At 42.3% G+C, this 13,505-nt stretch overlaps 1 protein-coding gene across 3 annotated transcripts in view; it reads right to left on the bottom strand.

Moving 5' to 3' along the window:
- USP3 (ubiquitin specific peptidase 3) overlaps positions 1-1,123 on the bottom strand; it is a 48,855-nt gene extending 47,732 nt beyond the window's left edge. For 2 of the 3 annotated variants that reach the window (XM_021548309.3, XM_021548310.3), the window contains exon 1: positions 910-1,123. In XM_021548309.3, coding sequence (XP_021403984.1) covers positions 910-1,000 — 91 coding nt within the window. In that variant the 5' untranslated portion in view covers positions 1,001-1,123. Of the gene's footprint in view, positions 1-507; positions 763-909 lie in introns of those variants that run through there. The other variant, XM_021548311.3, reaches the window with a different exon arrangement.
- Between the last annotated feature and the right edge of the window lie 12,382 nt (positions 1,124-13,505).

The following is a 13,505-nucleotide window of genomic DNA, read 5'->3' as shown; positions in this document are numbered from 1 at the left end:
GGCTTTCTCTCCAGTGCCCACAGGCACAAGTCCTGCTACTACTCTAAGCAGGGCACGTTAAATCGATGTGGTTGGGTCCGCTTTCATGTGGAGCACAACTGAACACAATACAGCAAACAAACAACAACAGCAAACACCGGGGGTTATCTGTGTAGAAAGCTAAATTTAAAACACCTGGCGCACGGCACGTTTAAAGGGACTGCCCCTGAACAAACAAGATCATGTGAGGGACAGTAGTGACGACAGGATATTTGCATTATTAAATCAAAGAACAAAATACTAAAAAAAAGACGACTTCTACACTCCTACCGATTCACAGGTAGGTGAGCGTGACTCCCAAACCCCCACAGACCACCTTCACTGAGATGCTCCTTGATCTTAAGGGAGGTCCCAAGCGACGCCTTAAACCTTAATAGTCTTATTAAAACTACACTCTCTAAACTCCTTCCAAAAGCGTGTCTTATATATATATAAGTAATCTCAGTCCAATTTGAAGAACACACTGACCCTGCTCAGCCGCGGTCCCGGGACAGAACCGAGCACGCAGCTCCTCCGGCAGACAAAAGGAGAGCGGCCTCGCAGAGCTCAGCGGCGCCGAGCGCCGGCCCCTCCGGGACAAAGTCCGCTGCCCACCCCGGCCCGGACAGCGCTGCGCTAGTAGGCCGGGGCAGGGCCGGGGGTGGAAGAGCAGCCCCCTCTCCTGCCTCGACACGAAGCTCCCCCGCGGGCGCAGCGGCGGCTGGAAGGCGCAGCCCCCCTCAGAGGGTCCCGCGGGGCGGCCCCGGCGGATGGAGGCTGGGGCAGCCACCCTCCCCCGCGGCCCCGAGCCCTCCCCCGCCGTGCTGCGAGGACAAAGAACAGTCGGGCCACCTCGGGCCGGGAGGGCCGCGCAGCGCAGGCCGCACTCACCGCTGCAGCACCAGGAGGAGGGCGAGCCCTGCGGGAACTTGGCTGAGTCGGGTACGATGCAGACGCTGGAGCCGAGGTGCGGGCACTCCATGGCGGGCGCGGCGGAGCGGGGCGAGCGGGCGGCTCCTCGCAGCGCTACAGCGGCGGCGCTTCGAGCACAACAGCCATCTTAAGGACGGCCTCCCACTCCGCGCCGCGGGCGGCCGGGCCGGGCTTTGCGGGCAGCCGCCCTCTCTCCCGTCCGCTCTGCGCGCCGCTCTCCACCCGCCGGGCTTTGCGGGCAGCCGGCGTCCCCAGGGCTGCTGCGAGCGGCCCGGCCCGGCCCGGCCCGGCGGCCTCCGGAGCGCGGGGAGTGCTGTGGGCTGCAGGGACCTTGAAGAGCATCCGCTTCCAACCCCTTCCACTAGAATAGGTTGCTCCAGGCCTATCGAACCTGGCCTTGAACACTTCCAGGAATGGGGCATCCACAGCTTCTCCGGGCAACCTGTGACAGTGCTTCACCAGCTTCACAGTAAAGCATATTTTAATAGCTAATATAAACCTGCTCTCTTTCAATCTGAACCCGCTCCCATTTGTCCTCTATCACTTCATGCTCGGCCATATAGTCATGCCCTGTCTTTCCTTTAGGTTCCCTTGAGGTGCTCTGTGAAAAACACCAGTAATTTTGTTTTTTAAATTTTTTATAGTTTAATAATAATAAACCGATTATAAAAATAGTAATACAATTAGAGTAATAAAATTTAGAGTTAGGACAATTACAAGACAATAAAAAGTAAAGACTTACAGACATCCGGATGCTCTCGGACACTAAGTCACGAAAAGCATACCTTGTGAACAAAGGAATAACCTTAAAAGCAATAGCCTGTTGCATATTCAGGTATCTCATACATGATGCATAAATTCCTTGCAAATGAAGAACTTTTCTGGTTTTTGTCGACTTCTTCTCCTTAATCCTGGTGGTTCCAAAAAGACGGTGAGAAGATGGAAGAATGTTTGTCTTTTCTGATAAGGAGACTGTAACTTTTTATGCGCCCCCTTCTCTGACATCTCTGTGTGAAGAGTTTCTTGATAATCTCATCTTCCTGCTTGAGCTTGTAACAAATCCTATATCTGAGTTTCTATTTTAGCATTATGTTGTAACATAAAACTACATTTTACGCACTACTTAAGAGAATTTATACAGCATAACTTTCTAACATTACACATACAATATTAATTGTAACATTTGTGAAAAGACAATCATAAAATATGCATTTTTCACATACTGGAAGGCCAGAATTAGGTCATCCTGAAGCTCGTTTTCTGGCTGAACAATCCCCAAAATTCTCTCAGCCTATTCTCACAGAGAGCTGCTCCACCCCTCTGGTCAACTTGGTGGCCTTCTCTGGACTCACTCCAGCAGCTCCACTTCTTTCCTGTGCTGGGCCCCCAGAGAGGAGGCAGCTCTGCAGGTGGGGTCTCACCTGAGCGGAGCAGAATCCCCCCCTTTTCCCTGCAGCCCAGGGCACATCTGGCTTTCTGGGCTGCATGCACTGATTGCCAGCTCATGTCCAGCCTCTCATCCACTGTTTGGTTCCGTAAGATACATGGCCTGAGGCTTGTGCCAGCATTTTTTTAAGAGCTACATGGCCTCAAATTTAGCTTGTTAGTAAATCTCCTACTTTATGACTGTAACATTTAAGTGGTAATAAAAGTACAGATGTTGTGTAATGGCTTTACCAGACAACATAGAATAACAGTTCTCACACTCAGCAATTTGCAATACCAAATGCAGTTTCTTTTCAAATAGAGTAAATAAAGTCCACCAGCATGCAAGTGGGGATTTTTTAGTCTAAGAAGTTATGACAACCATTGCATATTAGGAGTTTTAGACACTTTCTCTAACCTTGATGTGAGAAACACAATTTTGCTACTGGTTTTGCCTGTTTCATGACCTTTGTGTAGACACAGAAAGTATCTATCTCAATGTATTATATGTGGTACTGCACTATTTCATGGAGGAATACTTTAGAAACTGACAGTTCTGTATGGATTTTCAGACGAGCTACTTTAAATATTCATATCAAAGATGTCTTGGTGGTCACTAATCTCCTTGGCAAAACGCCATTCTTTACTCTTGTTCTTTTTCACCCTGTTTACACAAGGGGGAAAATTCAGAGCATGAAAGACCCAATTCTTCACAGCATCAGAAACTACTTGGTCTACACTCTATGGAATTAGTTTGCATTTCTAGCTGCACAGCTAGAAGCAACATTAGGTCATTGATACCAAACTATGAATTAAATGGCTGCAAATGTTACCTTAACACAAAGCAATAGATCTTCCTCATACACTCCCCCATCCTCCAAACTTGTAATATATGATCTATTAAGTAAGTAACATTCCCATCATATACTTTATATATTATATATTATATATTTTATATATATTATATATCATTATATTTAGTATATAATTATGTATAATTATATATATTATATACTTTATATTATATATAACCTGTATAAAAATTTATATACTATTGTATATAAATTTATATGATAAAAATGTATATTTAGAATTTGAAATAAATTTATTATTATATTTATAAATATATATTTATATAATATTTTATATAAAGTTATATTAAAATGTATATAGTTTTTGAACAAGCAAATACAAATAGAGAAAAAATCAACTGGGCAAGCAATATTTAAATTTGCTTCATACAACACACAAACCCTAATATACATCTAAGAATTACTAGTTTAAGGAGCTTTTAAAAAGATGGTCGGTTAGCATGCTTTACATTAGCCTAAAGGTCCTGCAACCTCTGCCATAATGTATAAAGAAGGCAATACATTAAAGCAGCAGTTTGACTGCAGTTGCAGTCTTTTCCAACCAATGCATGCATTCAATCCTGTATTGTGCCCCACCCATCCTTACACACAAAGAATGAGTAAGAAACCTCAATTAGATCTGCTCTTCTCACTTTCCCTTTGTGTAGGGAGCGCTGTGCTCCAGGCTTTGATGAATGGAGACAAGAGATCTCTGAAGGCTGCTCTTAGGATATCAGGTTTATTAGGGATGGAGAAGATCTTGCTTGGGGCTGCCAGACGCAGCACGTGGCAAGGCCTGAGGGGATGTGGAAGGGGAGAGACAAGAGGATGCTCTAGGAGAGGGGAAGTTCCAAGAGGAGGGGAAGTTCCAAGAGAGCGTCTGGCCCCCCGGAGACCCCTTATAAGGGGGCTTCAAGGTGGGCTGGAACAAGACTTGGGCCAATGGGGTTACAGGCACTTGATGTTTTAGGGGAGGGTTACAGGTGCGGGGTCAACCATACATTTTGGGGGGTGAGATGGAACAGTCCACTTGACCCCTGGACCCATCCCCATCCGTAGGCAAGGGCATTGTCCAGCCAGCAGGGAGGCTGCATTATTTATTAATAATTGTATTTATCCATCCTTCCCAACACCCTTGTACCTGCATCACTTGGCCTTTGCCAAGCACTATAAACCACAGTCAGTTCTTACCTCTGTGTGGATTATATTAGCCATATATTTAGTCTTTCAAAGTAAGGAAACAATATATTAACAAAATTAAATATGGTAAAATAAACACATTTATATGCTTTTGGTTGTCTACTTTCACTTTAGCAGTGCTATTACTGACTTCGCCCCTTGTCCCTTTGCAAGATAATAATGGAGTTTTCTTTCTTTTTTCATCTGTAGGTTGACAGCCATTCACTGCATCTTTGAACAGTGTAATTCTTTACAAAAATGTGCTCATTTCTTTGTTTTAGTTGCCATCCCCACAGAAAATGTGGTAGCCTTTAAGTGTTTTTATCCTAGAGATAAAAGATAAGTGCTTAAGTAAGGATGAGTTTATCCGTTAGGGAGTAAGGATGCATAGCAGTTATCACATATGTGATGATGCATAAGGACCAGTATAAGCATGTTTGTAATGCAGCCTCTTTGCTGATTGAAAAATAATTGATCACTAATGCAACTCTTAGCACTCAGATCTCAAAAGCTTTGCTTACAACAAGGGTAGCTTTAAGTGGTTTGCATGAGGTGTACATGTTGAGTTCAGGGGAAAACTGGAGTAGGAGCTCTGGGTATGATTTTCCTTTTTGGTTAGCTTTTTCAATAAGATTTCTGAAGTACAAATCACTTGATTTGGAATCACTGCCTCACCTCTTGCTCCCATCCTTCCTCAGATCAGAGTACTTTTGATGGTAGCTAATATAAATCCTATAGGCATGCTTATAATGGGAGCAATCAGTGCAGAACAGGAGCTTGTGATTTAGCACTGCATATTAGAAATTCCTATTTAATATAGCATATAATCTCTACTACAATAGAGATATTTCACACAAGATCCTGTTCTGATATATATATATATATATATATATATAGTCATCCATATATGCTATAGGCTCCACCTGAGAGCATTTGAACTTAGAATTTGGTCCTGAATTGGTATCTTGCATATATACTAAGAATTTACAGTGGGAGTGGGGAAGTTTGCATGGAGTGTTCTTTTGTTCTGCTGTATTCCTCAGAAATAAAATTGGTAGTGTTAAATATTTGAAAACATTACTTGCCATGAGTATGTATTATGATATGATCTAATGATGCAGTAGCAGGATTTTTCCTTGTGCTCTTGGCTTCATTAAAAGCCACTAGATGAATATCACTCAGTGAATCAAGTGAAGCAGATTGTTGCCTTAGCTGACTTCCACATTTGTTGTGGAAATTGGAGAGTATGGAATGAAGAAGGGATGATGCTGTGGAAGTGGAATGAATGCTGACCTGAAGAACTGTAGTTCAGGGTTTGTTTTTTGTTTTTGTTGTTTTGGGGTTTTTTGTTTGTTTGTTTGTTTGTTTGTTTGTTTGTTTGTTTGTTTTGCCAGATAGTTCTAGTTTATCACCTGGCAGATTATTTAAACCAAATTAGACCTGTTTGCTTGTTTGAAGACTAATGTCCTTCTCAACTACAGCTGTGAAAAGAGTCCAACTCTGTTTGGAGCACACACATTGGACTTTTCCTATCTCTATGGATACACATTCATCCTCCACTTCTAAATCAAATGCATAAAGATAGAAAGAATATCATCTCCCATGGCATGTTTCTTCTCATTGAGAATGAGGGACATTGGCTGATGCTCTGAACACTCAGCTGAAATTAATATTAGAAAACCTTTTGCTCTGAGCACTGTGTTTAACCCCAAGTGGCAACTAAAGCTCCACACAGCCTCTCACAGTGACCACTCTGAACACATACATGCCAATCCAAACCTAGTAGCAACTTGATAGATTGGGCTTTCACCTCTAATTTCCCAAAGGTATGGCACTGAAACATTCAGGTATGATGGCAATAGTGATGGAGACCACAGAAGCCCAGAACAAAGAAATGAGTCCTTTACTTGGTGCAGGTGCAACTCTGAGGCAGATGCTGGCAGGCAAAGTATCAATAGAAAGCATCAGAAGTAAGTTGTAACACAAGGTCTCACCTTAATAAAACCTCTACTGAAGTTGGCCTAGCAGTTCTGTGACTTTTATGTCATCTGCAGCTTAGCTGCAGGCAGCTGTGTATGAAACTACACTAGAGCACATTAAATACAACAAGCACATTTCTGCTGACATTTTGTCTCGTTAACAAATCTATTTCCATTTCCTGTATGGCCTCTGAAAATTAAGTGCACACACTTTTTCAGTGTTTGATCATAAGAACACAAGTCCTTCCCTTTACAAGGTTCAACATTCTTCTCTAAAGTGCAAGATCTCCAAGGTGAAGGACAAAGCATTTTAAAAAGTGCGCAAATGCCCAGAGCAAGCATCTGTGACAGTTCGGAGCCTGAGACTGAAGCATGTAAACGGGCAGGACTTTGGTTCCAGCGCACCCATGACACTGCCGAGCATGCCCCTTGAGGGCGGTGTGACACAAGACGTGGATCCAAGGCCGAAGGGCAAGTTCTATACTCCCTTCTCACATCGGCACTGCAAGAAATTCCTGGGACATCTACTGCCACGGGATTTATGTTTCTCTCCAGTAATATGGAAGCATCTCTCATTTCTTAATGAGTTGCTTCCTGTGGGAAATAAGGTTGACTTTGGCAGTACAAATGGCATTGGGCTGATAAAGATCCCATCAGAAGATTGTGTTGTTTGTTTGTTTGTTTTTTTAATATAATTCAAATATGTATCTGAGATCTAATTTCTTTAGTTTCTAAGGGCCTATACTAATTTTACATCACTTTTCCAAGGATTACAGAAGCATCTCATTGGAGAAAAAAAAAGGCAGTGCTTTAATTCTGCCCCAAACTTTATCTGTTCTGCACTATCCCAGCTTGGGCATCATGTAAGGGGATAAATAAAGGGGAATTTCAAACAAACCAATGAAGATGTGATGAACAAAATAAACTCAATGGTTTTCACATAAGGTATTATTCGTACAAAGAGTTGCTTTAAATTCATGCTTTAAACAAATGCCTGAAAGTTCTCATATGTCTGGCAGCCACCAACACCAGCTCCATCAATTTATTGTCCTCCAGAGCCTGTTCAATAATTTAAGTGCATCAGGGTGACATCCACCAGTATTAATTAATGTCACTGGCATTTAGTTTTACTGCATTTCTTATATAAACTTTATATTACATTATTCCCAAAGGTAATCTTGAAAATAATGCTTCTGTATTTCTACTTAAGCTCATTTTAAGATCATCAGACTTTATTTCATCCCATCACAATAGAACATTTTATAGCCAAGATAACTAATTTCTCTTCATCACAACTGAACATGGCTTACTTATTAATTTTTGGCAAGTGAGGGAAGTACAAGTTTATTAAAAAAAATAATAGGCCACTCATCATACATACTGTAATAAAGCACGGAAAAGAACTTCCAAGCATCCTGTTGGAGGAAGACCTAGTAGTATCTATTTGCCTGGAAAACATCATAGTTGGGACCAGCTCATCCATTTGATCAAGGAAGGGAAAACTGTTCAAAAGGACTTGAGTAACTCCAGAACCTAAAACTTGCTGGTACTATTTCTGGTGTCACAAGGGGCAAACTCATAGCTATTTCTAAGTTACAACTACTGCATGTTTAAATGACATTCATGTTTTCAATTTCACCACTGTGATTGGTTAATTAACAAATCTAAGGACAACAGACAATAATCCAGACAAAAAATGTAAGAAATATTACTCTGGTAATAATCTGGGAGGATTAAGAAGACAATGAAATGGTATAGAATTATACTATTTCAGATAAAATTTAGGAACCAGGATGCAAAATCTACTTGTCAGTAAAAAAATAACATGTAAAGAAACTATTGTAAAAGAAATAATAAATTAATATCTGAACTCCCATCTCAAACACTTAGAAATGGAAAGTCCCAAGATGAACTGGGTGATTTAAGATTAATTTTTTTCACCTCTAACCTCTGTTACAATATCTAATTGTAGATACTAATTATCACTGTAGAATATTACCACAGTAAAAGTATCATATGTCTGTGAACTGTGATTCTACACAAATTATATCACTTTTCTGCTCTATTAAACAAGACTGTTGATAGTCAAAACACTGTACAAGCTATTTCTGCTTCTTTGTTTGCAGTAAGCTACAAAGGCATCTCACCTGTCTCTCTTCTGTACGTACTTGCCTCCAGTTTTGTACAACAAATTTTGTACTGTACTTCACACATATTAGATCTTGGTTATACTTTTCTGTCAACAAATAACTGTAAATGCTAACACAAATGTGCCAGCATCTCCGAGCATTTTGGTTCTGAAGCGTTTTGACTGCAAAGTAAAATGTTCCTGGAAAAACTTGCCATTATACACAAAGACAGTATACACACTTCATTGATAACGGAGTTGAATGAGACTTGTGTTAGCAAAATGGAACATTTTATCCTGTTTGGAGATCACCTCATTACCAGGGAAACAGGAATTTTCTTGTCATGTCACTAGGATTGCATTATTAAGTTACTAAGATTGTTATTATGTTACTCTTCAGGCCCAGTTTTTCACAATGCTGAATAGCAATCTGAATTGTGAAATAGGAGACCATTGGCCCAGTTTTCCTTTCCTCACTCCCTTCACTTAACATCTGTGAATTCAAGGACTGAACAAGACCTTCTGCAATGTTCCTGTTCTAGCTGGAACTTGAAACTTGAGATGGCAAAATCTCAAGGGAGAGGGAGATGTACAGCTTGTTCTGAAATAAGAAGCTGTTGGGACATCCTGTGACCAGAACTAAACCTTGATAAGCAGTCTTGACAAGCTCCAAACACTCCAAGTTACTGGGCCGCTGATCAGGCTGACCCCAAACTTTGCCATACCCATCCTGCCATACCTCCTGAAATGAACAGGGTCTATGCCTTTATTAACGTTCAGCTCTTTATTAAAAAGCCATCTCGGCAGGGGGCTCGACACAGAACTCACCCCCGCTGTTGTAGCTTTCCCCGTAGCCGAAGGGTAAGAAGGCGTGCAGGGTCTGTCCCTGGAGTCTCCGTGGCCCACTGGTAGCCGGAGGTGAAGAGGTGTCCAGTCTGTATCTGAAGTCCCAGCAGACTGTCCTCTCTCCTTTCCTCCTGGCACACTGGTAGCCAAAGGGTGAGGGTGTTATAAATGAGAATTTATTCAGCCAGATTAAAAAATAAAAATAATTTTTATTAGCGGTCAAATTCTATCTAGCCAGCCACAAGGAAAGAACAGAGCCGAGCCTGGGGTCAGCCCTGGGTGTGCAACAAGGAGTCAGCCTCAGCAGAGGTTTTCTCCTATGCCCACACACCTCCATCCTGGCACAAGCAGTTTTTTATAGGGAAAATTCCGCCTGAGGCCAAGATTTCAGCAATCAGTCTTTTCTTTTATTCAGAGTCCATAGGTTAATAAGATTTTCTTTTTTTGGTGATGAGGAGAAATAATTCAATGTCCGGAGTAGTTGAATTTTTGATGAGAGTTTACGGGTAGGCTGCATTCACATGGATCTGTCTGAGGATTTCCATGATATCCATCTTGGGCCATTCATGCGACAATCAGCACCGATGATCAACACCTGGAGCCCAGACATGGCCCATCACCGAGCCACATCCTTTTACTTGTAAATCAGTTTCCAATATACATCCAGTCTCACCTGCAAAGGGGGGGGGGGGGGGAGGGGTTGAACTAATATGATGGGCATGATTTAACAAGTATCCAATATTACATATTTCATACAAGGAATGGCGCGAATTATATTTACTACACATAACAAGGGGATGTGCAGAGCCTGCTGCTGAAGTCCAGCAGCAGCTATCCCTCTCCTTCCCTCCTGGTAACCCCAGAAAGAGTGTGTTTGCTTTGCTCCTGCTTCCCACAGCCCAGTCCAGTCTGGTCCTCTGCAGGTTATGGTGACAGGTCAAACACAGACTAGGGATGTGTTTCCCTTTTCCCCAACCAGCACACTCATCCAGCCCTCTCCACTGTGCCCAGCCTTCCATTTAGGGGTGTTTTCATCCCCAAAACCTCCTCCCATGATTCCACTGGTCTCCCTATTTTGCATCCCAGTCCTAGAATGGTAGTGAGGCTGGGGCAGTAGGTGATTCCCAGGAGTAATTAGCTAATTAACATTTCAGTGTCAGTACTTAGTCCGAGCCAAGTGTCCCAGACAGGCTGTTTTGTTCATAACGCCTCCCTCCTTCTGCCTGAAGACCACCCATAGCCAGAACCAGCATGGCTGGCTGTGGTTGGGGCACTGGCACTTGTGCTGTCAGCAGGCTGCTGTTCCAGGCATCCCTTTAGCCAATGCTCAGAGTCTGGATGTTCCTACAGAGAGAACTGTCCATCATCTTGTCATGAGTAAAGGAGCAGATATTGTTGATTGTGCTGTATAAGTATTAGCAATATTAAACCACAAGGTATCTATGTACAAGAAACGTAAGACTTAGGACTACCTGCAAGCGTCTTCCTGCAAGAAATGTGCACTGTGTACCTTTTGTCTCTGTTCTTGGCACATGCTGCTTACCATGTTTACAGATTACTTTGTTCTCAGAGACACCTAAAAACATTTCAGTAACTTGAGATTATATTTACTCAGCTGACTACAAGTTGTCAGGGGTTGTGAAGATGCATCACTAAGGGCTGAAATGAAAAGTGAAATTAAAGAATCCATCTGACTTGCCATCATCTGGACACATTTGTGGAAAATGTGGAAATGCAGATAATGTGGAAAAACTCTTCATGTGTTGCCTGTCAGTGAATGTTGTGTGTAATAAATACCATTCCTTGTATGAAATATGTAATATTGGATACTTGTTAAATCATGCCCATCGTATTAGTTCCCTCCCCCCCTTACAGGCGAGACTGGATGTATATTGGAAACTGATTTACAAGTAAAAGGATGTGGCTGGGCCAGGAGATGGGCCATGTCTGGGCTCCAGGTGTTAATCATCACGATCATCGGTGCTGATCGTCCAAGATGGATATCATGGAAATCCTCAGACAGAACCATGCTAATACAGCCTTCCCGTAAACTCTCATCAAGAATTCAACTACTCCGGACATTAAAAAAAGAAAATCTTATTAACCTATAGACTCTGAATAAAAGAAAATACTAACTGCTAAAATTTTGGCCTCAGGCGGAATTTTCCCTGTAAAAACTGCCTGTGCCAGGATGGAGGTGTGTGGGCATAGGAGAAAACCTCTGCTGAGGCTGACTCCTTGTTGCACACCCAGGGTCGACCCCGGGCGCGGCTCTGTCCTTTCCGTGTGGCTGGCTAGATAGAATTTGACCGCAAATAAAATGATTTTTATTTTTAATCTGGCTGAATAAATTCTCATTTATAACAGTGAAGAAGTCATTCCCATTCACCTCTGTAAGCAAACAGCTGCAGCATTTCTTGGTTCTGTAATAAGAAAGGCCGTTCAGGAATTTTCCCACTCTACAATGCTGGGCTATGCTGGTCCCTTTGACTCTATTTGCTATGATAATGTGGTTATCAGTGTGCATGAAATATCACATTTTTCAATACCACAGCAGCTCTGGACACAAGACTGCTGCTAAAAACAAGCTGGTGGGACAACTCCAACAGCTGCATGTTCCAAGGCTGCCTCAAAGAGCCCCTTGTGGGGAGGTTTCAAACCAGCAGCTGCACCACTGGTGCACTGCCTTCCCAAAGGGAACACAGGCCAGCAGATGGAGACTCCCTGCATTCCTGGAGACAATTAATACTTTGAAAGATTTTGGGGACATATTATTAAAATGTAAGCAGAATACCTTTATATTTAAAACTTTTCAATGCCTTCATGCAAAAAGCTGGCCCCTATTTCTCTCTCTCCCCACTTGTAACTCCCTGGCTTTTACAGTCACTGTGAAGGATTGACATTTCTGGAAAACTACAACACTGACTTTTTTCACATTGGCTTTTAAAGCCAGCATATGACTGGCAGAGTGTTTACTGGCCAGACAAACCAAGCAAGCTTTTTATGTCTCCAAAGATAATAAAATAGTGCTTAGAGCACAGCCTGCCTTGAGTTTCTGCACAGAGCTCCACAGAAGGAGATGGCTATTTTAATCATCCTCTAGTTTCTTAAGCATAGGTTCTCCTGCTGATTTAGAACAAGCTTAGCCCAGAACACTAAGCCATAAATACATTTGTAGCTGAGGCTGAAGCAGAATTAATATTCATCTCTCTAGTTTTATTTTAAAATATACCTTTAGATCTCTTGATGTGTAGCAGAGTCAGTGAGTCACTCCAGACAATTTAAAAATATTTTGGAAAAAGCAGTAAAGTACATTTTTTGGGTTTGTTTTTCTGTCTTCTTTCTTCTTTTTTTTGTTTGTTTATTTTTTTTCCCCAGTCACAAGCAGACTTGGCTTTGTTATTTGGTGTTTTTTTGTAATTGAAAAACTAGAGTTGAATAGGTGTTAATGAGCACATAATCTCCCTCAGTGACACAGATACTCCAAGAGAAATGGAATGACTTCTGGTTGGACTGGTTGGACTAGCCAGCCATCCTGTATTGATGGAGCTGGTGGAGGGGCCTCTGCATCCTGTGCAGCACCAGCTGCAGTGAACCTCAATGCTCAGAGTAAACGGCACAACTGGAAGGAGCAAACTGACAATTTTTCCACACTTCCCCAATTCATATTGCCTTATGGGTCTGGCTGGCGGCAGTATGGAAAGTATGCAGCACCTACAGATATTTAGAGGGACAGAAATTAAGTAGAAGTCTAATTAACAAAAGAGCCTTCCTGGTTCCCATGGCAATACTGGGACACTGCTGGCTTGAGCTAAGTAATGATATTGAAATGTTAATTAGCTAATCGCTCTGTTTGTTTTCTCTAAACAACCTGGGGATCATCTACCCCCCCCACCCCCCCCCCCACACACACACAACCCACACTACCATTCTAGGACTAAGAGGCAAATAGAAGAACCTGTGGAACCATGGGAGGGGGTTTTGGGGATAAAAACACCCCTAAATAGAAAACTAAACACAGTAGAGGGGGCTGGACAGGTGCACTGGCTGAGGAAAAGGGAAACAACCCTAATCAATGTTTGACCTGTCACCACAACCTACAGAAGACTAGAATAGACTGGGCTGTGGGAAGCAGGAACACAGAGG

The sequence above is a fragment of the Lonchura striata genome, chromosome 11 (assembly GCF_046129695.1).
Source record: "Lonchura striata isolate bLonStr1 chromosome 11, bLonStr1.mat, whole genome shotgun sequence".
NCBI classification, from domain to species: Eukaryota; Metazoa; Chordata; class Aves; order Passeriformes; family Estrildidae; genus Lonchura; species Lonchura striata.
The sequence above is the reverse complement of the archived record's forward strand: the minus strand, read 5'-3'. Positions and strand labels throughout refer to the sequence as shown.